Source organism: Littorina saxatilis, linkage group LG12 (genome assembly GCF_037325665.1).
Source record: "Littorina saxatilis isolate snail1 linkage group LG12, US_GU_Lsax_2.0, whole genome shotgun sequence".
NCBI classification, from domain to species: Eukaryota; Metazoa; Mollusca; class Gastropoda; order Littorinimorpha; family Littorinidae; genus Littorina; species Littorina saxatilis.
This window is the reverse complement of record NC_090256.1, coordinates 78222798-78250473: the sequence shown is the minus strand read 5'-3', so window position 1 is coordinate 78250473 and position 27676 is coordinate 78222798. Positions and strand designations below refer to the sequence as shown.

Below are 27676 nucleotides of genomic sequence, written 5' to 3'. Positions count from 1 at the left end.
CAAGCTAACTATTATTTTGAATACCCCAAAAGAATATTTTATTCACATAAAAAGAAGAAGAAAACAAAACGGGGACAGGGCTGCAGGCCAAGCTTTGCATTCCCCTGTAATCACAGTATACAAGAAAAAGTCGGCATCGATCAAATATTTTGGCATTCTCATCAGTCTGTACAATTGCAAACATAGTTAAAACACAGATTAACTTTATATGGTAACTTCATTTTTGACATACCACAAAAGGAAAACTAAAAGCACAGAGGAATCCTCCTTTCGAAGATGCCGATCCCCCTCGCCTTCACCCCCTCCTCTCACTCCTTCTCCCATTTTCTGTTAATAACCTCTGTAGATGTACCTCCTTTTCAAGACTACCTGCTTTTAAAGTCCTGACCTTCTAAGACTACTGGAGGTCTTGTTTTGTTATGTTATATGAAGTCTTATATCGCGCGCGTATCTCCAGACTCGGACTCAAGGAGCAGGGATCTATTTATGCCGTGCGAGATGGAATTTTTTACACAATACATCACGCATTCACATCGACCAGCAGATCGCAGCCATTTCGGTGCATATCCTACTTAAAGGGGGGGGGGGGGGGTGCCACTGTAGTCGCAAGCATGTTCAACAAACTGGGGTACACCGTCCCATGGAGTTAGCTTTCATTCCCATTGACTTTGACGTCAAGCAGAGAATGTATCTTATCTGAAACCCTCGGATATCTTCAACTGCGAAGAAGAAAATTATGATTTTATGTTATTGTACAATTGTGAATTCAAAATAAGTGTCAGGTGGTTATCATCGATAACTTCTATTCTTGCAAACTACACACACACACACACACACTAAGGAATAAAGCTATACACATACTAAAAATTCAATATTGGTTGAAGAGATTGACATTTTGTAATATCTCTGAAAATGTACTCTGCAAACTGTTCTACATTGAGTGCAGGCAAACTTCTTCCACAATTGTTGTTGTTGTTGTTGGTGCTGGTGGTGGTGTGTTGGTGTTATTGTTGGTGTTGTTGTTGTTGAATAAACAGGACGCCATACTTTCCTACCCATACAAGTAGTGTCAACCTGTACAATCCTGAGTACAGGTATTACAACCAAGCAGAAGCATGCTTTGAGTTTCAACTAACATTCTATGGCGCGAAATACCTTAGCTACACTTCAGAACTTCAATGCACCTAGCTTAGGATTTTTACAAATGTTGTTTTTATTACTTGAAATTGAGTCTGAATCAAAACTGATCAGATTTGTTGCACAACCTCTTTGTCGCTTACTGTATATTACTGTCTTTGATTTTAAGCAAACATTTTGGGCAGAAGAAGTGAAGAGGAAGAAGTAATGGGTCTTTTGTACAATGTTTCTCTAAATTTACCAATGCAAAAGATGAGTTTTCAAGGCATTTTTCATCTCATGTGTTGCAAGCACACCGCTGCTCCCTTTCCTGGATGGCATAAAGGGAGATAACCCCATGACTTTCTTTCTTTATTTGGTGTTTAACGTCGTTTTCAACCACGAAGGTTATATCGCGACGGGGAAAGGGGGGAGATGGGATAGAGCCACTTGTCAATTGTTTCTTGTTCACAAAAGCACTAATCAAAAATTTGCTCCAGGGGCTTGCAACGTAGTACAATATATTACCTTACTGGGAGAATGCAAGTTTCCAGTACAAAGGACTTAACATTTCTTACATACTGCTTGACTAAAATCTTTACAAAAATTGACTATATTCTATACAAGAAACACTTAACAAGGGTAAAAGGAGAAACAGAATCCGTTAGTCGCCTCTTACGACATGCTGGGGAGCATCGGGTAAATTCTTCCCCCAAACCCGCGGAACCCCATGACTGCTGCTCATGCATTGACCGTAACAGTAGCAGAAGCATGGGTGCATGAAAGGCAAAGATAATTTGTAGACTTGAGAAATCTTGAGTGGCTATCATTACTTATGTAGAGGGAAGAATACAGCATCACAACACAGTCAGACTCACTCTATTCAGTGTTCTTCAAAGCCTACTGCTACGATTACTGGAATAACAAAGTTGCAGGCTACATTTGTAACAAAACCAAAGATCCAATGACAGTGAAAAAGTTATGTACAGGATTTCATTCCTTACTTTTTATCTTAACAGTCATGAAAATAAACATTTTCGTCCTTAGCTGCACTAATGCACCCCTTTTGGAAGACCTAATTACACACCATGCAACTGAAGAATATCTTGTGTACTTTTAATACATTTTTCAAACCCTTTATGTTTTACCTTTTTTCCGACCAAAGCATTCACACAGTAATTCAAACGAGTACTTGCATGTGTTTTCATGTAATGGATTAAGTTAACACAAAAGGCAAATTCATAGGCTCTTCATCAGTCACAAGTAAATGACATACGTTTTAAGTCATCCAGTGACCCTCTCAGTTTAGCTATTCAGCAACGTTGTATGGCTGGTGTTATCCTGGAGCTAATTTTAGCAGAACAGACGTCATGCTCGGACATATTTGTACTTTGTCTTTTTCGGCTAATGGCTTCCTCATCAATAAAGAACCAATTTCATTTTACATTTGTTTTCCATGTCCTGATAATTGCATTATTCTTTCTGTCACTTTCTTGTACCAGCCATAATACATGTATCACATATTACGTTTAAAAAAATCCAATAGATTGGCCACGACAACACCATTGTTTCATAACAATCGTCTGTTTGCACAAAGTTAACCAATATAAAAGACAGGATCACTGATTAGATTTCACAGTTCATAAATCTCATGCAATATAAAGCAAAACCCCGGGGGGGGGGGGGGGAGCCAGCCCTGTCATCATATCAATGTTAAATAGTTCTTGCAGACTGCGTAATGGCTTGCATGGGCCGTGACACTCACTGTGCTGCGAACACTCCCTGTCTAGGAGCTCTCAACAAGCTGTATGAATGCATAGGCGTGCAGCTCACCACTGACAGTGAAGAAATTGACATACAGTATTTACATAAATACATATCAAATTAAGTAACTTTAGCATCAGGGATTTGCAGTCTGATTCACAGTAAAAACACAGGTTATTAAATGTGGACACACATTTTGTCTAGAAAGTTTAGCGAAACACAGACAAACCTGCACAAATATGATCATATGCACACATACAAGTGCACTTGCACATGTTCACACACTCTTGTGTGATTTGCATTCTTATTTAAAAACACAGGTTATCAAACAAGGACATAAATCTTGTCAAGCACACACATCCACACACATAATATATGCGTACACACTCGTACACATACAATCGTTCGTTCATGTTTGAAGTTGGTAGGAATGAGGATGCAACTGGTGCACACACAAAATTGTATGTACCTCTACCAATACACCCACAAATTCAATAGGAGAGCAAAACTTGGCATCTCCTGCTCTCAGATCTACAGCTTCAATCTTATAATTTCTAGCATGAGATGATTGCTGACAATGCTGTTGAATTAGCACAAAAAAACCATGTGAGACTGCTTAAAGGCACATTCCTCCTTGTGCAAGCAGCCATGTTCACCGCCACGTATCTCTTCAGGCTTTTACACGTTATCTAATAATTATTGAGATTTAGTATTTCAGTTTTAATTACTGTCAAACTAATAGCACTGGGCCTGAATGCATAGCCCCTCCATACTTTTAGGATTTCATAGCGCTGTGGAGCGCATAGCTATGAAACGCACTATAGAACTCAGCGGTCCGCAAGCATGAGGTCAAATAATGCCTGCAATAGCTAAGAGCGGCTCTATTTTTAACACGTAGATAGTGGAAGGGATTCCCCGTCATCCTGTGTCTCTGCGCATGCGTCAAGCTTTGTGATGCTTCGCGGCGGGTCAGTTTTACACCATTTGCCGCAGACAGTTTGGAAAGCCTGTCTCCTGATAAAACTTGGCTTTCATGGTTTGGAAACTATATTTATTCCGGTACCCTCGCCATAAAGGTATAAGTCACCCTCTTGCTGGTTCTGCATGCTGTGTTTGATGTTATAAATTCCTGTATTATTATTATTATTATTACTATTATTATCATTATTATTATGTATCGCGATCAGTTCGCCACACACATCTTGAAAAGATCCGCACGCGTGACAACTGACCCAAAGTCAAGATAACCCGCAGAACCGGCGGCAATGCACCCTTTCGATTCGGCAGTTCGAGTTGCTCTTACAGTTCATCCGTGATTGCAAGAATGTCCTGCCGACGAAAGCGGAATTTTCTGTACAGTTCCACGTCGTCGTAACGATTCAGTGGATGTAGGCGGTCAAGAAAGATCCGGTTGCTTCTCAAATTTCTTCTCATCCTGAATCGGCATGAAAGCAGCCGCCATTTTAAACGCTTCAATAGCCGGTTCCATAACTCTTATTGGAAGGAGGGGCCTGCTACAACTTTACGGATGGCATAAGGCTCTATGCGCGGTCCATGCATTAGAAATAAGAGACTTTATGGAGTCCACAGACTTTATTGCAGTGACGTCATCAATTTAGGCTCCTATGGAGGGGCTATGCATTCCGGTCCAGAGATCTATCTGGTATGTAATGAAAGAAGACTATCTTCTACTTACACAAGCAAATAGTAGAGATGTGTCTTGTCCTCACTATATGTTTGTAATCGCAATCAGTGAATTTGACGAAATAGTGCAATTTTCGTCCACTTTGACGTTTTTATTGCAGTTGAGATTCTTATCTTGCATACTGCTACACTTGCAGAAAATACTCAATCCACTGGCAATCAACTCAAGTTCCTTGTTTTGTCAGGGCGAAACGCGTGATCATCAAAAATCAGGGTCACCTTGCTCTTGTTTTTTATCATGCGTGCAAGTTTTCACAAAACCGGCTCAAAAAGAATGCTTCCCTGTGAAAAAGGATGTCCTGGGCTGTAATTGCAACCTTTTATTTTATAATCGCTCCATTTGAAGTTGTCAAAAACCACAAGTTTGTGTCAGCAAACCCTTATTTTGCAACCAAGGGCTGTTACCGTCATCTGGTACAGCTAAAGGGAGATAATTCACATCTTTCTTTCTTTCTTTATTTGGTGTTTAACGTCGTTTTCAACCACGAAGGTTATATCGCGACGGGGAAAGGGGGGAGATGGGATAGAGCCACTTGTCAATTGTTTCTTGTTCACAAAAGCACTAATCAAACATTTGCTCCAGGGGCTTGCAACGTAGTACAATGTATTACCTCACTGGGAGAATGCAAGTTTCCAGCACAAAAAACCCAACATTTCTTACATACTGCTTGACTAAAATCTTTACAAAAATGGACTATATTCTATACAAGAAACACTTAACAAGGGTAAAAAGAGAGACAGAATCCGTTAGTCGCCTCTTACGACATGATGGGGAGCATCGGGTAAATTCTTCCCCCAAACCCGTGGGGGGTGATAATTCACATATCCAACATGGTTTTTAGTTACAGCACTGAATAACCTTTACATCTATAATATGCCCCGACTGCAAAATTCTCAATAATTTGTAGACATGTACATGGACTTGAACACGTACCAAAAATCAACTGTCTGCCTGCTCTCTGTGCAGACTGAATTTTTTGCTGAATTTATTTTATTTTATTTATTTACGGGGATTTATATCGCGCACGTATCTCACCACACAAGGCGACTCAAGGCGCATGTTACCTATTAATGCCGTGTGAGATGGAATTTTTTACACAATATATCACGCATTCACATCGGCCAGTAGATCAACAGCCTATAGGCGCAGCATCCACCTTTCACGGCCTATTATTCCAGGTCACACGGGTATTTTGGTGGACATTTTTTATCTACGCCTATACAATTTTGCCAGCAAAGACCCTTTTGTCAATCGTGGGATCTTTAACGTGCATACCCCAATGTAGTGTACATGAAGGGACCTCGGTTTATCGTCTCATCCGAAAGACTAGCACTTTGAACCCACCACCTAGGTTAGGAAAGGGGGGGAAAAAATTGCTAACGCCCTGACCCAGGGTCGAAGTCGCAACCTCTCGCTTCCGAGCGCAAGTGTGTTACCACTCGGCCACCCAGTAGATTGACAAAGGTGTCACTTTAAAAATGAATTCAACAAAACATTCCCACTCTGCACACAAAGCAGCCAGACAGCTGATTCTGGGTATGTGTCCACGTGGAGGGATGCTCTAACTCCATGTAAAACCTTCAACATGGTCGCTTACACAAGAGGGAATGTGCCATATGGCACTATGACAATGCAAATATCACAAGCTCGATCAATAAAAAGCACCCAAAAAGCAAGCATCTACTGTGTTGCCCATCAGCCATAGACTGAAGCTGCTGTTTAAGAAGTGATGAAATATTCATCAGTTGAAAAATACAATTTCTCATAGAAAATCAAAACCTGCTGATACAAGTCAAGCTTATGTTATGATATATTTTCTTCTGATTAATATACTGAGTAAAAAGAAGTTTAAAAAAAAACTTGACGAAATGTAAAAAGAGCCGCTCTCTCTTTTCCTTGCAGTTCATTGTCCCCTTGTATGGCACTGATGAAAGATATGCTCAAAGTTAGCTTCGAGTTTTCTATCCAGTCATTACAACCACAACCACAACTTTCTGGTTTATTTTTCAATTCAACACAAGTGTATTTATTTAATGATTGACACCTGCTTTTCCACATGGCTTAATATAAATGAAGATGTTTTCCTGCACATACTTTTGCACCTATCCAAATGTGCACAAAAGATCTTAAAAAAACAAATGACATCAGAGTTCTGACTGCACATTTTAAAGTAGTAAAGAAATATTATGTACAACTTGCACCTGCAAGCACTGAAATGTTTTTCGAACCAAGGCAAACAATAAAGTTCGGGAAGTGGATTTTTGTTTCTTGGCACAACACATTGTCTTCTCTCACAATGAAGAAGAACTTCTCTCATGCAGCTCTCACAGATAGAAACTGAAACTTTACATAGAAACATCCCGATTGTGTACTTTTTGATGTACATAAACACAGATAGACACCCCCTCCACATATTTTTTGATGCACAGGAACACAGACAAATCATCGTGCATGTTCTCTCAGTAGGGGGTGTAGGGTGGTGGGGGAGGGAGATTGGACATGGGGGAAAAGTCCTGTCCGTGGAGGCTGGGCGGGGGGATAACCAACAAGTTCTCTGTATCCACATTGAACTGGTCATCCAAGATGGCTCTGGCCGGAGCCGGTTCTGCGTCCACCACTTTTCGGCGCAGACAGTTGAAGGCCACTGCGATGACGGAGCAGGCCCCTGCCGCTGTGATGAGATAGAAACTGACGTCAAAGGTGACCTTGACGTTGTCGTTGTGGGGGATGCTGGGATTGTGCTGCAGGTCCAGGACATCCACCGTGGCCCAGTACAGGAACGTGATGATCCCCACACACACCAACACTGCCAGCAAGAGGAACACATTGCTTGTCAAGCATGCACATTGCAATTTCGAAACAAGGTTGGTTATTATTACTGTTTAAAGTCTCTTCGGCAGTTAATGCTATTCAAAACCGATCTTCAAACAAGGTGTTTATCCAGTGTAATATCCTTTTCAAGCTCAAATAATTTAAGAACATCCCCCATTCCACCTACATCCCCATATTTGGGACCTCATGTTTTTCTGATTTTTCCAATCATAATATCTGGCAATTTACATCCTTTGAGCATGCCCTAATGTAAGACTCCGGGCCCCTCCCCACCCTTTCAAGACCAATTTCTGTTCTGATTTGTTATTCATAACGTCTGAAAATTTACCTCCGATTTCAGTCTCCCCTACCCCTCCATCCCCACTTGTACTGTCAAGCAAACAACGTCAAAACATCAAGAATGTTCTTTTACTGTAAGTAAGGTCACTTACTTGTTACCTGCATCTTCTCGCCATACAAACACCTCCTTACAACAGTTCATGGCCACTACCCAAAAACATCTAGTTTAGCTAACAGGACCAGAAAAATGTGTGTCTCTGCAGGATGCAAAATGGACAAACTTTTTTACATTGCCATGTATGTAACAATAAAAATTGCAAGATTGCAATCAAGTTTAGAGACTAACATGAGACATGAGAACCTTAATCAAATTAGGAAGAGCGCTTTTTGAAAGATCCGAGAAAGACAGGGGAGTAAGCGCTCTAAATGATTACAACATTTGTAACAAGAGTAAGACCGGCACGGTTGGCCTAGTGGGAAGACGTCCGCCCCGTGATCGCGAGGTCGTGGGTTCGAACCCCGGCCGGGTCTTACCTAAGACTTTAAAATTGGCAATCTAGTGGCTGCTCTGCCTGGCGTCCGGCATTATGGGGTTAGTGCTAGGACTGGTTGGTCCGGTGTCAGAATAATGTGACTGGGTGAGACATGAAGCCTGTGCTGCGACTTCTGTCTTGTGTGTGGCGCACGTTAAATGTCAAAGCAGCACCGCCCTGATATGGCCCTTCGTGGTCGGCTGGGCGTTAAGCAAACAAACAAACAAACAAACAAACAAACAAGAGTAAGTAAGAGTTATATGCAGAACCAATCTAGGATGAAAGTCGCTTGTTCATTTCCATGCTTGTTAGTCTCTTAGGTGCCAGGAGACTGGTTCTGCACACCTCACACTTACTCTTGTTGCACATAACATGAGACATGATAAGAAATCAAAGTATAGAGTGGAATTCTTCTTCTCACGAAAAAGCTAATCTACCACAAAACACATTTCACCATCACCTGTAAAAATATTGAAAACTGCACTTCGGCGAAGCAGCTTGAAGAGTCGATGTTCCAGGCCAACAAGGTCAAGGCTGAAGCTGATGAGCGAGGTCAGTATGGCCAGGAAGGTCAAAGCAATGATGATCTTGAAGATCATCACCACTCTCTCCGTCACGCAGTTCACCAGACCTAAAAAAACAAACAACATTCTTTCATTAAGCTCAACTAAGACATCTGATTACATTTATATTTTTCTTGATTATGACTAAAATCGAATAAGACCTGCCAAAAAGACTCAATGAATATGATCATCTCATGATTTTGACTAAAATCGAATAAGACCTGCCAAGAAGACTCAATGAATATGATCATCTCATGATTTTGACTAAAAGCGAATAAGACCTGCCAAGAAGACTCAATGAATATGATCATCTCATGATTTTGACTAAAAGCGAATAAGACCTGCCAAGAAGACTCAATGAATATGATCATCTCATGATTTTGACTAAAAGCGAATAAGACCTGCCAAGAAGACTCAATGAATATGATCATCTCATGATTTTGACTAAAAGCGAATAAGACCTGCCAAGAAGACTCAATGAATATGATCATCTCATTATTTTGACTAAAATCGAATAAGACCTGCCAAGAAGACTCAATGAATATGATCATCTCATGATTTTGACTAAAAGCGAATAAGACCTGCCAAGAAGACTCAATGAATATGATCATCTCATGATTTTGACTAAAAGCGAATAAGACCTGCCAAGAAGACTCAATGAATATGATCATCTCATGATTTTGACTAAAAGCGAATAAGACCTGCCAAGAAGACTCAATGAATATGATCATCTCATTATTTTGACTAAAATCGAATAAGACCTGCCAAGAAGACTCAATGAATATGATCATCTCATGATTTTGACAAAAAGCGAATAAGACCTGCAAAGAAGACTCAATGAATATGATCATCTCATGATTTTGACTAAAAGCGAATAAGGCCTGCAAAGAAGACTCAATGAATATGATCATCTCATGATTTTCACTAACTCAGACCTGAAAAGGAAAACAAGACTCCATGATCATAATCATAACGAGTGACAAACGCATACCTGAAAACAACGCTCCATGACCAAGAGATTAAATTTCATTGGTAAGCTTGACCCAAATACTGAAATAGTCAAAAGCAGACTGCTCTAGATCAATTATTGAATTAATCACCAACCTATAAATACATGGGTGGGACTGAAAAATGTCACGAATTTTAAGGGGGGGGGGGGGGGGGTGGGGGGGTCTGGCTCTCCCAGACGCTGAATGATTTGTATAATTAACAACCAAAAAAGCGTCACCACAGACATTACGAATCCAGATTTCCGGCATATACCGGACGAATCCCACCCATATAAATAATACATTAAACTAAATATCTAAATAGCTGTCAAGGTCACGCAAACAAATATTATGATGAATCAAAATCTGTTTAAAAAGGCTTCATGCAAAGTTCTGCTTTAGAACTGGCACAAACTATATTTTAATTTAAATAATATCATAAAATCGACAGTCCTGCTCTACATCAAAACATTAGTTTGAACCACAGTTGAGTCACTTGGTAAGAAATCCAATGGGTCACTTGACTGACCACACCCAGGCTAATCAGTCATTTCAAACTTTTTCCATCAATGCAGCCTGACCTATACTTAAGAGAATTTTAGACAATTGAAGAAAGAAAACAAAAAGTTAAAAGAAGAAACTCACGGTCAGTATCTTCTGGACCGTTACGGTACTCGGAAATCACTGTGACCTTGTGGCCAATGCTGGGGTCATGAGTGACCATGTTTCCGAAGTAGAAGAACTGCAGTGCCCCCAGATATCTGAGGCTTTCTAGACCAAAGGGGGGTCCACCGTTGTTACCGCTGGTCAGCTGGCTGCAATGTCCATCATCGATACGGATCCAGCTGGGCTCTGCCAGCGCTGTGCACAGAATCACAATACTGATCATGCTGCACAGGGCTGAGGGGAAATTACGCTCGCGCTGCTTATGGCTCTGGCGGCTTTGATGACGGCTCCCACGGCGACCGGAGCTCTGAGAGTGTCGTCGCCGACTGCGAGATCTCCCACCAGAGCGCCCGCGCCTGGAGCTGGAACCTCGACTGCGACTGTTTGTGTCAACGGTGGGTGCGGTCGCTGCGGCGTTGCCGTCATTGTTGTTGCTGCAAGGGGAGTCAGGGTCAGAGCAGGCACTGGATAAAACCAGGTTGGATGGGACAGCGTTGTTGTTGATGTTGCTACTGTTGTTGTTGTTGCTCATGCTGTTGTTGTTGGCAGAGTCCATGTCCTCGGTGTCCGCGGCGGCCATGACGGCAGCTCTGCCTCTGGCAATGACAAACGAGCCTGTTGGAATGAACTTTCTCCCTGGAAGATGACTTGTCACTTGCCTCTTCTTTGCTGTGCTCTTTCTTGCAGGATTTTACATGTCCAACCTGGAAACACATAAAGCATGATACAATGGAACCAATTGTTTGAGACTCTGCAGCTAAAGACTATAATTCCCCCATTTTAAGACACAACTTTATCAGATTTTCTGTTCTCAACAAATAACAGCTGTAAATTTACCGTGATGTTCAGATTTTAGGTCTGTCAGTGAAATGTTAGGTCTGCATAGCAGTGGTTCTGTATCGGACTCCTGTGCACACTGGTTATGTCATACGCACACACATGTACTCACTTCTACACACTGAGGCAGACACTGTCATACACCGACACACTGTCATACACCGACACACTGTCATACACCGACACACTGTCATACACCGACACACTGGAAGATGACGTCACGCAACCGTACGGCCACAAACACTTTGGTAAACAAGAAGAGCAAACGCTCGATCGAGTCACTTTCGCAGTTCTGAATATTATATGAGGCATCAGATGGACAGGAAGAAATTGCTATTCACAACACAATGAGTCACGTTCACATAAAATTTGAGCCCGGTCACTTTTATAGTTTCCGAGAAAAGCCCAACGTTAAGTTGTGTGTTGCCGAACAGAAAAGGCTAGTTATCTCCCTTGTTTTTCTGATAACGTTCGTAAAAGGCTACAGATGTAAATACTTTGATGTAAAGAATAATCCTACAAAGTTTCAATCACATCCGATGAACTTTGTCAAAGATATAAAATGTCTAATTTTTCCTTTGACGCTGACCTGTGACCTTGAAAAAGGTCAAAGGTCAACGAAACCATCGTTAAAGTGTAGAGGTCATTGGAGGTCACGACTAAACAAAATATGAGCCCGATCGCTTTGATAGTTTCCGAGAAAAGTCCAACGTTAAGGTGGTGTCTATGGACGGCCGGCCGGACGGCCGGCCGGACGGCCGGCCGGACAGACTAACACTGACCGATTACATAGTCACTTTTTCTCAAGTGACTCAACAAAATAAAACTTCGAAGATTTCACTATAATTGACTCAAAAACAGGATGCCAGAACAATGAAATAACACAATCACGGTAATGGAAAGGAATTACAAGAGACGGTACTCACTGAAGTCACAGTATAAACAAGAAGAGCAAACGCTCGATCGAGTCACTTTCGCAGTTCTGAATATTATATGAGGCATCAGATGGACAGGAAGAAATTGCTATTCACAACACAATGAGTCACGTTCACATAAAATTTGAGCCCGGTCACTTTTATAGTTTCCGAGAAAAGCCCAACGTTAAGTTGTGTGTTGCCGAACAGAAAAGGCTAGTTATCTCCCTTGTTTTTCTGATAACGTTCGTAAAAGGCTACAGATGTAAATACTTTGATGTAAAGAATAATCCTACAAAGTTTCAATCACATCCGATGAACTTTGTCAAAGATATAAAATGTCTAATTTTTCCTTTGACGCTGACCTGTGACCTTGAAAAAGGTCAAAGGTCAACAAAACCATCGTTAAAGTGTAGAGGTCATTGGAGGTCACGACTAAACAAAATATGAGCCCGATCGCTTTGATAGTTTCCGAGAAAAGATATAAAATGTCTAACTTTTCCTTTGACGCTGACCTGTGACCTTGAAAAAGGTCAAAGGTCAACGAAACCATCGTTAAAGTGTAGAGGTCATTGGAGGTCACGACTAAACAAAATATGAGCCCGATCGCTTTGATAGTTTCCGAGAAAAGTCCAACGTTAAGGTGGTGTCTACGGACGGACGGCCGGCCGGACAGACTAACACTGACCGATTACATAGAGTCACTTTTTCTCAAGTGACTCAAAAAATGAACACGTCTACACGGCAAAGTCAAAAATCAAAATAAGCAGAATAACTAGAAACCGATAAAAACCAACACTTCCCTGTTCACCACGAATTTTCCACAGCAACACTTCCTTATTTTGTTCACACACTTTCTACCTAAAATATCAAAAGAATACTCATTTCACCATTCAACCACTGATTCACCTCAAAGCATAAACACTAATCCATTCACCATTCACATATGCACTGATTTCTGTGATGAATATTTTTTATATTATTTGATGTGCACCCTTATGCTGAGTGTGATAACCCTCGAATGACTAGTCCTGTGATAAATATTGTTCAATGACAGCTTTATCTAGTCCTGTGATAATGATAGTTTTTAGCGGTAAACTTTTAGCTAAAGCTGACGGCAATTAACCTATTTGGAATCATGTTACTATTCCTGTTAGTGTACATATGCGTGCGCGAGTGTAGTATGCTTCGTATGGTATTTTTTATCTGTTGTCTTATTATTTGTTTTGTCTTTTAATGTGCACCACACTGAAATTTCTCTGTATGAGATAATAAAGTATTCGTATTCGTATTGTTTCCCTAGCGCTCAGACGTATGACGCTTGCACGGTCAACCTCTCGACCACCGCATTTACACAGAAGGGTAACAACATACGACGCATCGCACAGCACAACCGTCCCTCGCTAAAAACAAAACACTGATTTTACCAATTCAAATTAGGCGAGTCTGCTATTCCGACAGACCATTTCAATAGGGTTTTAGAGACTGCTCGGAAATTAAAATAATACTTATTCCACAATAGCTCAGGGGTACCGTGATCAGAAAACAATACCATCAAATTTTCCCTTGACAAGGTCACAGGGCCACTAAAAGCAACAAGATCTTTAGCTCATTAAAAGAACTCCAAATGGACGATGCATGTAGGGTCGAAATAACTGTCGGGTTTGTATGGGTGGTAAAACAGTGAAGACCCTTGGATCTATTTATCCACGCATTCCTACGTGAACGTAGAGGCCTGTCATTACCAAGAGGTTGTCGCCAGTCGTTAGCAAGAGGTTGTCTTAATCACAGGTGGAAAAGAAGCATTTGTGGAGACACACCCATCGCAAGTGACTCAATAAATTCAACAGTATTCACTGTTTCACAACACATACAAACCCAGCAGAGTTATTTCTGGATTTCATCTATTGTCTGCAATCAAATATTTTGCAATGTGATCAGTGTCTCTGCTGTAGACAAAGCACTCACTCATGTTCATGTGTGTGTGTGTGTGTTTGTTGTTGTCTTCCTTGCAAAAACAAAATCAGCATAATTTTAAAAAGTCCATGAAACAAATGTGTACAAAGAAGAAGATAGTAACATTTACCCACTACCGCCTAAACTGATGTGGGTGGGCCACTATTCTGAATTCTTCAACAAAGGTTGATAGGAAGTGCCTATAATAAAAACTAATAGGTTCTAAGTTTTTTGAAAAAATCAGTGTTTCTGGTTCCCAGATTGACCCTATTTTGTCCTCCTGACCCAAGAACTTTTGTTAGAGTTAGACCTTTTAAAACAAATTTCACCAGACTTTACAAGAAAAGTGATTTTTCTCTTCTCTTCTCAGCTGGCACAAGTTCCAGCCAATACAAAAAGCCACATGCATCTGCGTAAAAAAATTTTTTTTTTTTTAAATCTAGGGGAAAGAAATACCGACCTGAAGACTTGAATTTGTTTGGCCTTGACATTGAAAACAAACCATTTTGTGTGTGTGTGTTAGCCTCATCATGAGTACAAACAACAACATCCAGGTGTCCAAAGAGAGGTGTTACTAGTACAAACAACAACATCCAGGTGTCCGAAGAGAGGTGTTACTAGTACAAACAACAACATCCAGGTGTCCAAAGAGAGGTGTTACTAGTACAAACAACAACATCCAGGTGTACAAAGAGAGGTGTTACTAGTACAAACAACAACATCCAGGTGTACAAAGAGAGGTGTTACTAGTACAAACAACAACATCCAGGTGTACAAAGAGAGGTGTTACCAGTACAAACAACAACATCCAGGTGTACAAAGAGAGGTGTTACCTTAGTACAAACAACAACATCCAGGTGTACAAAGAGAGGTGTTACTAGTACAAACAACAACATCCAGGTGTACAAAGAGAGGTGTTACCTTAGTACAAACAACAACATCCAGGTGTACAAAGAGAGGTGTTACCTTAGTACAAACAACAACATCCAGGTGTACAAAGAGAGGTGTTACCAGTACAAACAACAACATCCAGGTGTACAAAGAGAGGTGTTACCAGTACAAACAACAACATCCAGGTGTACAAAGAGAGGTGTTACTAGTACAAACAACAACATCCAGGTGTACAAAGAGAGGTGTTACTAGTACAAACAACAACATCCAGGTGTACAAAGAGAGGTGTTACCAGTACAAACAACAACATCCAGGTGTACAAAGAGAGGTGTTACTAGTACAAACAACAACATCCAGGTGTCCAAAGAGAGGTGTTACTAGTACAAACAACAACATCCAGGTGTACAAAGAGAGGTGTTACTAGTACAAACAACAACATCCAGGTGTACAAAGAGAGGTGTTACTAGTACAAATAACATCCAGGTGTACAAAGAGAGGTGTTACCAGTATAAACAACAACATCCAGGTGTACAAAGAGAGGTGTTACTAGTACAAACAACAACATCCAGGTGTACAAAGAGAGGTGTTACTAGTACAACCAACAACATCCAGGTGTACAAAGAGGTGTTACTAGTACAAACAACAACATCCAGGTGTCCAAAGAGAGGTGTTACTAGTACAAACAACATCCAGGTGTCCAAAGAGAGGTGTTACTAGTACAAATAACATCCAGGTGTACAAAGAGAGGTGTTACTAGTACAAACAACAACATCCAGGTGTACAAAGAGAGGTGTTACTAGTACAAACAACAACATCCAGGTGTACAAAGAGAGGTGTTACTAGTACAAACAACAACATCCAGGTGTACAAAGAGAGGTGTTACTAGTACAAACAACAACATCCAGGTGTCCAAAGAGAGGTGTTACTAGTACAAACAACAACATCCAGGTGTACAAAGAGAGGTGTTACTAGTACAAACAACAACATCCAGGTGTACAAAGAGAGGTGTTACTAGTACAAACAACAACATCCAGGTGTACAAAGAGAGGTGTTACTAGTACAGCGGAACCCCCCTTTTAAGACCCCCCAATGTAAGACTTCCTTAGTTTTTTGGATTTCCTATTCATATCCTCTGTAAATTTACTCCTATTTTAAGACTCCCTCCTTTTTAAGACCTGATTTTCTCAGACTTTTGGAGGTCGTAAAAAGGGGGTTCCAGTGTATTCAAGGCAGGCAAGGTGAATTATCATGTTGCCTGACTGCCTCATGTTTACTACTTGCGCAAACCTTCAAACAGCAACTGTGCAGGGAGGGTTCAAAAGAACGAGGATTGAGACAAGATGTTCTTTTCTGACAATAATAACTCATTGTCAGTAGGCCTTTCATTCAATCGAGCATTAAAAACGTTTCTGAAACACTTGTTCTAAGCCTTTCAAAGCGGTTTCTATGAGTGGACAACAGACTTTACAAACAGCGTTTTGAACAGATTTACCTGCAGCTCTAACGGGCCACATTTATTCAACATGGCCATTTGAAATTGAAACCAACCAAAAATCTGTTCTGTCAAGAAGACTGCTGTTCACAGAAGGCTAAACTCTAGTCTACCAGTGCAAAAAAATAAAACAAAATACACAATCAGTACTGTGTACCACACACTTTCAAATTCTTTGACAGTTGTGTTTTTTTCAGCCCAGAAGGAGCTTCAGGTCATGCATGATTGCAAGTGAAAAGAAGGCTTCTTGTATAATAATAATAATAATAATAATAATAATAATAATAATAATAATAACAAGAAGAGCAAACGCTCGATCGAGTCACTTTCGCAGTTCTGAATATTATATGAGGCATCAGATGGACAGGAAGAAATTGCTATTCACAACACAATGAGTCACGTTCACATAAAATTTGAGCCCGGTCACTTTTATAGTTTCCGAGAAAAGCCCAACGTTAAGTTGTGTGTTGCCGAACAGAAAAGGCTAGTTATCTCCCTTGTTTTTCTGATAACGTTCGTAAAAGGCTACAGATGTAAATACTTTGATGTAAAGAATAATCCTACAAAGTTTCAATCACATCCGATGAACTTTGTCAAAGATATAAAATGTCTAATTTTTCCTTTGACGCTGACCTGTGACCTTGAAAAAGGTCAAAGGTCAACGAAACCATCGTTAAAGTGTAGAGGTCATTGGAGGTCACGACTAAACAAAATATGAGCCCGATCGCTTTGATAGTTTCCGAGAAAAGATATAAAATGTCTAATTTTTCCTTTGACGCTGACCTGTGACCTTGAAAAAGGTCAAAGGTCAACGAAACCATCGTTAAAGTGTAGAGGTCATTGGAGGTCACGACTAAACAAAATATGAGCCCGATCGCTTTGATAGTTTCCGAGAAAAGTCCAACGTTAAGGTGGTGTCTACGGACGGCCGGACGGCCGGCCGGACAGACTAACACTGACCGATTACATAGTCACTTTTTCTCAAGTGACTCAATAATAATTATGGGAGATTTATAGAGCCAAGCGCTTTACAATGAATTGGTGAGAGGTCAAGGCAGGTGAAGTAGCCCGCACGTTGAACATCTCTCATGCTGGGTATTTTCGTGCTTCTATAACCCACCCAACTCTGACAATCACATGGATTACAGGATCTTTTCCGTGCGCACTTGGTCTTGTGCTTGCGTGTACACACGAAGGGGGTTAAGTCACTAGCAGGTCTGCACATAAGTTGACCTGGGAGATCGGAAAAATCTCCACTTTTAACCCACCAGGCGGCAGCGACCGGGATTCGAACACACGACCTTCCGATTAGGAGGCCGACGTCTTACCACCACGCCACTGCGCCCGTAACAAGTATGCACTGCATTGAAACTGAAAGAAACTTGAAAACTATGCCATAACCTGCAGGCTGAGTAACAAGTCACTGATGCTGAAAGTGTGTGTGTGTTCTGTACGCATTATAACAAGCCAGATGCTCCCTGTACCAACTTCAAGTGCAAGTTCTGCTTTCCTTCCTTCTCATAAGGCAATGTTGCTACAGAAGACATATGCTCATTTGCATCTCCTTATTCAAATAAAGCAATGTTGCCACAGAAGACATATTATGCTCATTTGCAGGCTCCTTATTCAGAGTTCTCAAGGGTGTTCCTATGACTTAATTTTCTTTTCACAGTTGAACCTGCTATGGCAACCACCTGTCAATAACAACCACCTGCCTATAACTACCCCCCCACCACCACAATTTTTACTATAAATATATAAACTGTTATTAGTGCTAATGCTACCATACATTTTATAGTGCACTGAGTGCTGCATGATGGTACTCGGAAGCCATCTGAACTGGGTATTGAAAAGAATGTTAGGCCCAAAAAATGTTGGTTTAGGGTAACCTGCCCAAAAAATTAGGGTCGGTAGGAATGCTTTACAAAAAAAAGAAGAAAAGTTGACCTCATAATAATATGAAAACATCACAAACACCATTTTGTCTCAAGCTCTTGAATTGTATTGAACGTTAATATTACCGTAAAGTACCTTGTAAGCGCCCACCCCCCCTGTGCACCAATTCCGACCCAAAGTAGGGGGTGGGCGCTTACTAGGTACTACACCCTATGCACGAGCAGTTTTCAGTAAGAAATGTGATCTTTGATCACTTCGTAATCATATCTTCTTTCTTTTTTCATCTTCCATTGGTTTTTTTGTTCGTATTGTCATTAGAAGAGCTTGGGGAGACAAATGTCGTCGCATCCTTTTCTTGTCTGCAGAGGTGCCGCTGTCGGCCGCACTGTGTCTCTGTTTCCCTTGAACAAGGCGTACGTCTTCTGGATATGGGCAGCAGTCTATTTTACTTGGCCAAAGACTGTTTTCGGCAGAGAGAGAGAGAGAGAGAGAGAGAGAGAGAGAGAGAGAGAGAGAGAGAGAGAGAGAGAGAGAGAGAGAGAGAGAGAGAGAGGAGATCAGAGAGAGAGATCAGAGAGAGAGATCAGAGAGAGAGATCAGAGAGATCAGAGAGAGCGAGAGATCAGAGAGATCAGAGAGAGCGAGAGATCAGAGAGAGAGAGATCAGAGAGAGAGAGAGAGAGAGATCAGAGAGAGAAATCAGAGAGAGAGAGAGATCAGAGAGAGAGAGAGAGATCAGAGAGAGATCTTCTGATCTTCTGATCTGACGTCTCGACCGCCATGTAACTTTCGCTTCTTCTTTTCCTTTCCGGCCTGGTGACGTAACAGGGTATCGCAATTCTCTCGCCATTCTCGTATCCTTTTTTTATCTACCCCAAACTCACTTGCTGTTTGCGACACATTTCCATTGGCGTTATTATCCAAATAGTCAAGAGCTGACAGCTTAAATGCAACCGTGTACGATTTGATCAGCGGTATCTTGTAATCATTGTCTTGCAGGCGTTTAGATCCAAGGCGTGCAGACACACGTGATAGGGTTTGCAAGAAAGGAAAATCATTCACAAAACTAGCGGATCAAGTGCGGAATTTTTATTTCCCCTGATTTCAATGGTGTAAAGTGGGGGGTGGGCGCTTACAAGGTACTATACCCTATGCACGGTTTTGGACTAAAAGTGGGGGGTGGGCGCTTACTCGATACTGGGTGCTTACAAGGTACTTTACGGTAATAGTCTTGGTATGGTTTGCAAAATGTCCCAACAGTTGGTTTTTAAAAAAAAATTTTTTTTAGAAATTAAAATAAAGTTTTAGGGACTAGCCCGGCGAATGCTTTACTCGTCCCTGGCGAACGATTTTACCATCCCTGCAACTGCAATGTTATTGCCTGACACGATCTCATTTTGTCCTTGAGTCCGTCATCTTTGCGCCCTCAAAAACAATGTATCCCTGCAACACCCCCTCTTGACACACTCCTTGGCTGCCATGGTGATCACTGGCATGACGCACTACTTGACTGCCATGGTGATCACTGGCATGACACAGTACTTGACTGCCATGGTGATCACTGGCATGACACACTACTTGACTGCCATGGTGATCACTGGCATGACACACTACTTGACTGCCATGGTGATCACTGGCATGACACACTACTTGGCTGCCATGGTGATCACTGGCATGACACACTACTTGGCTGCCATGGTGATCACTGGCATGACACGTACACTACTTGACTGCCATGGTGATCACTGGCATGACACACTCCTTGGCTGCCATGGTGATCACTGACATGACACACTATTTGATTGCAATGGCAGGGATGTTGTTACAAATTCACACAGGACAAATGTCCTGAGCTCTTCAGAATCAATAGGACATTTGACCGCTTTTAGAAATTTCAACAGGACATCATAATCATGTGCAAAACACTGTCGATCCATGGAATGGCTCCAAAATCATGTGCACATACACATGCTTTAACACACACCGAACATATTTGCATAGATTGTTTTATTAATTTAGTTCCAAATAGGACACACACAAAAAGAAACAAACATCTAAAAAGCAACCAAAACCTTCAGCACTCTTTTTTTGATTGTCTCACATACTGCATGATTTGACTAGAAAATGAAATACTGAGAAATTCAACAACAAAAAAGTCTGTTTCAACACAGACTCGACAAAGCAGTATGGTCTCTTTGCTGTCACAGTCAAGGTCTAACCAACCAAACAGGATGCAGCCATGAATAATTAAAAGACCGTTTCTGCGAATTTCCTGCTGTGCCGACACCATGTCAAGTACAAAAGACAAAACTTCTCTTTTCGTGCATGCGTCATTTTTAGCGGCGACACTGTCATTGACTCATTGTCACTGTCATTTTTAAGAATGACGCTCGCCGTGTTTTCACCTGTTTTTGACCAAAATGTAGCACAGAATGCCGTTGAAAAGACAAAGGTCTTCTGAGCTTTTGCTGAATTGGCAGGCTTTAGTTTTATTTCGGTGGCATAATTCAATGCGCTTCGTCAAAATGTCACAAACTTAAACCAAAAGCAGACGCAAGACTTATAGTCAGTTGGAGTTGTCTCCCGTACTACTAACTTTAACTTTTTGCAGACGGGTGCACCCATTCGGCTCATATCGCAAACGGTTCGGAATTCCCGAAAACGCAAGATCAGCACGGCAGAACTTCAGTGCACCTGTAGGCTCGGTCGCTTTTCGAAAATGTGTATATTGAACGGAAAATATTAAATTTCACGCAGTCCGAAGGAATGAAGTTCTTATCGGACAATGACAGCGCTCAGTTAAAAAAGATCTAGGACATCTGACCGCCATGCGGCTAAGTGAATCGGACATTTGAGCCTTTCAATCGGTCTATGACCGATGTCCGACGCCTAACGACATCCCTGCAATGGTGATCACTGGCATGACACACTACTTGACTGCCATGGTGATCACTGGCATGACACACTACTTGACTGCCATGGTGATTACTGGCATGACACACTTCTTGACTGCCATGGTTATCACTGGCTTGACCCACTACTCTGAGTACTCAGTAGCCACCAGCTGCATTTTTGGGTCCGACTAAACTACGCGCCAGCACGCGCTACCTTGAACCATAGCACTTATATACTTTATTTTTATATTTCTAGTTAGTTCATCGTCCATTCTCACATAATACAAAATTTCAAACTTCAATGATGAAAAATACGGAAGTTATGACGAGTTTAAGGAGAGCTAATGCACTACTCTCAAATCCGACGATTTCTGCCATTGACTAAACAGCGTGCTACCACTTTGAAGTAGACGCTACCCGGTGATCCATAACACTTACATAATTTATTTTTATAGTCTATATAGTTCATTGTCCATTTTGTATAATGTAAGAACTGACGATGGAATGACTAGAAACATACAGATAAATTATATAACAGCTATGAATCTCAGTAGCGTCCACTTAAAATTGGTAGCGCGCAGTTTTAGTCACTGCCGGATTTTGTCGGATTTGAGAGTAGCGCATTAGCTCGCCTAAAACCCGTCATAACTACTGAAATGTTCAACACTCAAGCTGCTCGCGACAATAAACTCACTCGGGTGGCTGTGTGCAGTGGAGCATAGCAAAGATTACACAAGTTTTTTTTTGTTAATGTTAGCTGCATCCTGCTAAGGGTGTTCATTGTTAATTTTAGACGTTCACCTAAAGAGAAAGAGACAAGTCTTTCTATGAAAGTAGTGGTCCAGTGAACGATAGTCGATACCTTCCGCCTGTGGTTCAACTTCAACCATTCATCAGAAATCTTCATCATGACCGATATCATTTCATGATCTCACTTTCTTGTAATTTCGTTGATCATACCTGAGAATAGTCCACAACTTACGTTCAAAAACGAGTAAAATCAGTAATTAGACAAGTTCCCCACGGGTACACACATTTGTTAGGCCTACCTGTTCACCTGTGCGTCAGTCCATTCTGACGCAGCAGTAGATCATCGGCCCTTCTGGTGAACAGAAACGTTGAAACAACCTGTGGGCACCTCTGTTGTTAACACAAGTTCTTCTGTGATAAACTGTACAAGGTTCCTAACCAGGCACCAACAAAAGGTCCCCAAAATTCATATAAAAGAAAGTATTTTCACAATTATGTACGACTACCGTTTCAGACAAAGCAACAACATCCGCCTTCGATCCAGTCATCCGTTTTGTTAGAGTAGCTTCCCCTGAGTAAAAGCAAAATGGCGACACCGAAGAGCGACGAAGACGCCCCAAATCAGATACATGACTTAGAAAAGGCTTTTCAGGTAACCAAGTACACTGTAATGTCTTACAGATATTTCACTAATTGTCATCAACAGTCTTACATTTAGTGATTTACGAGCCATTAGCAGAGTTAATGGGAATACATGCTCGGTATTCCTCATGAACATCAATGATGAATGAACTAAGTTATGAAGCAGATTTTAGACAGCAAATTTGGGTTTTGTTTCTAGATTTTTTTACTCCCTCAGTACCTGAGAATTACGCGAGTGCCTGACTCAGTGATTGACATTTTGAATTACGTTTTTATGTCATGTACAGCAGCTGTCATTTAAATTCAGAATCTTTTGCGTTCCAGGACTGCATCACCAATCTTACCAGCCAAGAGTATTTTGCTCCAAATGAATCTGAGGAGACCAGACAAAGTAAGTGATAGTGATACCAAGTTTAAAGGCAACTTCAGCTTCACATAAACCATCAGTTTCTGGTCACAGACACCTGCAGGCTTTTATACACAGTACAAACACCCTTTCGTTTGAACACTCACCTCTTGAGAACATCCTAGGTGCCCTCCATAAAGAGCGAGCATTTGTCAAAGAATTTATTTTGCGAAGTGAATTCACGACGCACGGCACACATTTTAAAATTTTAAAATTTTAAAATCTGCAAAAAATCAGAATGTGCACTTACCAAACACTTCTGATTACCATTCCATTTCCTGTTCAGAGCATTTTGTTTTATGCACCTTACGTCTTTTGTATTTGTGTAGCCTTTTGTCAAAGGTGGTAGGTGTCAACCGTTTCAGAGGCCAAAAAAGGCACGTTTTGCGGCTATTTTTGAGGGGGTCCTCCACTGAGAGCCATATCTGCTCAAGTTCTCAATTTATTATTTAGATTTTAAAAGTTAGTTCTAGCGCCAAAACGAGGCGTCTGATTTGTCTCATTGTAAATCCGTTCTGACTCCACAAATCGGACGCCTTGTTTTGGCGCTAGAACTAACTTTTAAAATGTAAATTATAAATTGACAGCTTGTTACGCAAACATTCTTAAATCATAAAAGAATTCTTTTTTCATAAAGACAAGATCAGTACGATTCGAAGTTTTGAAAGTTTGAAAAAATGGAGCCCGGAAGGAGCTCACACAAGGTCGTGTTTCCCAAGCAGACACATTTTCTGCATAGCGCTGGCTTCTTTGAAGCCAACCGCCGCCAATAAGTTCATGTGACTGACGTAGTCGTTTGTTGCATTTTAGATTCAGAGGTTCACAATAACGTGCTATTGCAGATACAGCGAGTCGCATTGAAATCACAAACTGGCGTCTAAATTGTGAAAAAAAGGAAAGTGGATCACACGGGTTCACGATGGCTCAGAGGTGAAATAATCCATGTAATCTGGTGTGTGGTTTATGCAAGCTAAAAATCTATTCAAACGAACTGTGTCATTTAATGCTATTAAATGCTATTGCAAGTGTGTTTCATAAGGTTAGAACTGCTTTTGTCGTGAGAAGATTTAAATCGTTCTGTAAACCGTTTGAGGCAGACTGGGGCTTTATCATAATAATTATGGAAATTACCTTAGATAATATTTCAAAGAAGAATCATCCCTGAACTTCATTTGTCTAAATACGAATTATTAAAGTGTAAAGATTATCGTCAGGTTTATGGAATAAAATTAAAATAGATTCTAATGGATGATATTGATAGATTCAGGAAGGACTGTTAATATGTCTCGTCAATTGTTCTAGACTTCACTGTTGATGAGGCAATATGAAGGCACAGATGTATTTGCATGCAAACAAGTGCGTGTGTGTGTGTGTATGTGTGTGTGGGTAAAGGTTAGTTGATGATCGATAACTTTTGTGTACAGGTGTGGAACACACACTGCAGCATTTCCTGGACACAGCACGTCGCACAGAGGCTTTTTTCCTCAGCCAGAGATTGCGACTCTCTGTCCAGAAACCAGAACAGCTGCTTAAAGAGGTAAGCTGTGAGAGGAGAACAGGATGCTATAGGCAGGCAAGGGGGGCGGAGTTAAAAATAAAAATAAACGGTTTACATATATATGCAAAAGTAAAATGATGTTGTCCGCAGAGGCTAAGCAGCAGCTTCTTAGATTTTCAGCTTTGTATTGAAACATGTAGAGATCAGACCCAGAGCTGCCATGCCATGGGTCTCATAAATGATTTGATCTGTTTACAAGAGTGAATGTTTTTTATATATAAATGTGTTAAACTGATATGGGCATGGGCAGTGTCATTTACACTTAATACTTTGGGTTAAGAGTTGACTTTTTCTTTAAATCATTATCTTTTGCCCATTTCTTTTCTTTTTTTGTAAATCGTTAACCTTTTTTGTTTACTGTATTCTGTTGGTGACAGGGATGATCTGTGCAAAAAATCAATCACTGGTTTCTCAATGTCTGTCTGAATGAACAGGACATTGTGGACTTACGCTCGGAGCTGGAGCGCAAGGAGAAGCTGATAGAAAAACACCACGAGCGTCTCCAGGCATGGGTCAACCTCTTCCACCGGACCACCCCAATCCCTCCCCCTTCCTCCTCCAGCACCACCCCCACCCAGCAGTCCTCCTTCCCTCCACCTCAGCACAGTGTGGGCTACCCGGGCCCCCCTCAACAGATCGGACCGGGTCTACACACCCAGGGGGCAGGGATACAGGCAGGACAGTACCCGGGGCCCCCGCTGCCCGGGGGGCAGGGCTACAGCATGCCCCCACCCCACCAACCCCCACCATCCTACCCCCAGAACCCTCTCACATATCTCGAGCAGAATCTCTCCAACATCGGCATGCCAGAGAGGCGTTAGTGTTAGAGAAGTGAGGTGGTGGTTGTAGTTCAGTGAGAGTTTAGAGATTTTACAAGGAAAGTTACTCTTCAGACTTCTTTAAAATCCAGGGGACAGAGCTCACACGGTTCCCGGCCAACAAAAAACCATATGCATCTTTATCTGTGTAAATAAAAAACACCATCAATAAACAAAACAAACCCCAAAAAGGCCCTGAGTTTTTAGGCCTTGTCATTTGAAACAAAAGTTGTGGAACAAGATCACAGAAGGTGTCCTTTGTTTGGAGATGTACTGTTATAGGAGCTTCAGCTAAGGCCAAAAAAAAAAGTCTGTTTGCGGTAACATAGGCAAAAAAAATAGGGTGGGTAGGTCGGGATTTTTTTTTTTTTTTCTTTTCCAAAAAACATTTTTAAGTTATTTTGCCAAAAAACAAAGAATTGTTTTTATTTTTTGTATTTTTTTTAAAAATTTTTTCCAAATGCCAAAAAAAAGTCCAGGGTCGCGCGAAAAAATAGGGTCGGTCGGGATACCGTAAACAGACTTCTTTTTTTTTTTTTGGCCTAATGGGTTTTACTGTTGTTAGGGGTACTGCAAGGGAGGTGGCTGTGTGTGTATGTTTAGTGTAACTGCAAGGTGTGGCTGAATGCTGGACCAAATCTGAATGTGCAATACATGTATGTGTATGAAAGTCTGGCTGTCACTTGGGCGTGTTCAGTGACAGTGTATGTTGTGTTGAGTTGAAGCTGAAGGGAAGTGTTGGCACAAAACAAAATCTGCATAGTTTGGTGTCAGTCACTGTGTGTATGTGTGTGTGTTTGAGACTGAGAGATAAAAAGAGAAGGTGTTGCAGGTTTTACCGTTTGTAATGACTGTGGTGCTAGGTGGGTTTTGAGCACCACATACCGTTTCCGTTTTGAATAAGAAAAGTTCAAGAATAAGGCATGCTTTGCATCTTGCAGTGAAAAAGAACACTTTTGCAAAGTGGTGTGTTTTGATTGCAGGGGATTGTGTGCATGTTGAAAAAAAAAGGTTATAATAAAAAAAACTATTCACATCCACACCACCTCAAGCTTTGCCAGGTGCTTTGTTGTTTTTGGAAAACATTTAATTAAATACCATATTATTTTAAGAGTTGGTGTACCTCTATCGTTTATCAGCTATGTGATGAAGTACAGTGGCAGTGCTTGCAAGCCCCCGACTAAAGCAAATGAACAAGAAAATGCGTTCTGTAGAGTATGAGCTTGGGCTATACTTTTGAAGTTATTAAGGCTATGGTGTGCATAGTTGTCATTCTTAATGTTGTAATGTCTTACCAAATAAAACACTGACCAAAAAGGTGGACTGTGTTTTTAAATATATATACCTGTTGGTCAAGGGTGCTTGTGGTAATGACATCACATCTGGTTTTGAGGAAAGCTGTGTAATCACCCGCACTTTAGATTTTCACACTTCTTCTACAAAGTTTTCTGCGCATCACATACACGCACACACACACACATTGAAATATTCAAAAAGATTTTTATTTGTGTTTCTTTTTTCTCTCATTATTCTTTCGGTTTAATATTCAAACACAGCCACAATACTGACACATGTAATGTACGAATAACAACAGATAACAACACTGACTCAAGTCTGTATTGCAACAATTTCAATCATATGAAGCAATCAAAATTAATGATTGAAGAAGATATCAAATGTATATTCAAAGGGAAAAATTGGTGCAAAATGACAAGTAAACTTATTTTGTTGTCCAATGTTTGGGAATGTCATAATCAGTATTTTTTTCTTTTTAAATGAAGGAGTATCGGTAATGTCACCAACGCTTGCCCCAGTCACAGACTTCTTACAGAAAAATACAAGGTGGTTGCCCCCATGTCAAGATCGTGCGGGATCTGCTGCCAGACCAAATACAGTGGAATCTCCCAATTTAAGATTTCCTCCATTTTAAGATCTTACTTTTTCAGACTTTCTATTCATAAGCTTTGAAAATTTGCCTTCATTTTAAGACTTTGGCAGACCAGAGAGGCGGCATTGTAACAGTGGCACCTATGATGAGAGGGCGCCTGTTGGACCAGCCAAGAACGTCCCTACAATGCAGTTGTCCTTTCGTGACATACATACAGTTTTCGACCATATTGGTTACTCCCATCACTAGAACTTATTTTTACCCTTAAAAAAAACCCAACTTATTTC

General features: G+C 41.0%; 2 protein-coding genes across 2 annotated transcripts; one reads left to right on the top strand and one right to left on the bottom strand.

The window, feature by feature from the left end:
* Positions 1–11: 11 nt before the first annotated feature.
* On the bottom strand, positions 12–22630 carry LOC138983209 (transmembrane protein 127-like). The gene is made up of 5 exons (XM_070356620.1): positions 22377–22630; positions 10427–11151; positions 8667–8860; positions 7768–7786; positions 12–7463 (listed from the first exon to the last, which is right to left on the bottom strand). Exons 2-5 carry the CDS (start codon positions 11025–11027, stop codon positions 7045–7047), a joined length of 1233 nt encoding a protein of 410 aa, XP_070212721.1. The 5' UTR covers positions 11028–11151; positions 22377–22630; the 3' UTR covers positions 12–7044.
* LOC138982852 (mediator of RNA polymerase II transcription subunit 28-like) lies at positions 22622–26819 on the top strand. The gene is made up of 4 exons (XM_070356223.1): positions 22622–22729; positions 23044–23110; positions 24550–24662; positions 25118–26819. Exons 1-4 carry the CDS (start codon positions 22664–22666, stop codon positions 25502–25504), a joined length of 633 nt encoding a protein of 210 aa, XP_070212324.1. The 5' UTR covers positions 22622–22663; the 3' UTR covers positions 25505–26819.
* The last annotated feature ends 857 nt before the right edge of the window (positions 26820–27676 follow it).

Bases quoted from the DNA above. Each gene is read 5' to 3' on its own strand.
- LOC138982852 (XM_070356223.1), top strand. From the start codon at position 22,664: ATGGCGACACCGAAGAGCGACGAAGACGCCCCAAATCAGATACATGAC. The intron at 23,111-24,549 runs GTAAGTGATAGT...TTTTGTGTACAG, and splicing joins ATCTGAGGAGACCAGACAAA to GTGTGGAACACACACTGCAG. The intron at 24,663-25,117 runs GTAAGCTGTGAG...CTGAATGAACAG, and splicing joins CAGAACAGCTGCTTAAAGAG to GACATTGTGGACTTACGCTC.
- LOC138983209 (XM_070356620.1), bottom strand. From the start codon at position 11,027: ATGGCCGCCGCGGACACCGAGGACATGGACTCTGCCAACAACAACAGC. The intron at 8,861-10,426 runs GTGAGTTTCTTC...TTGTTTTTTTAG, and splicing joins CGGTCCAGAAGATACTGACC to GTCTGGTGAACTGCGTGACG.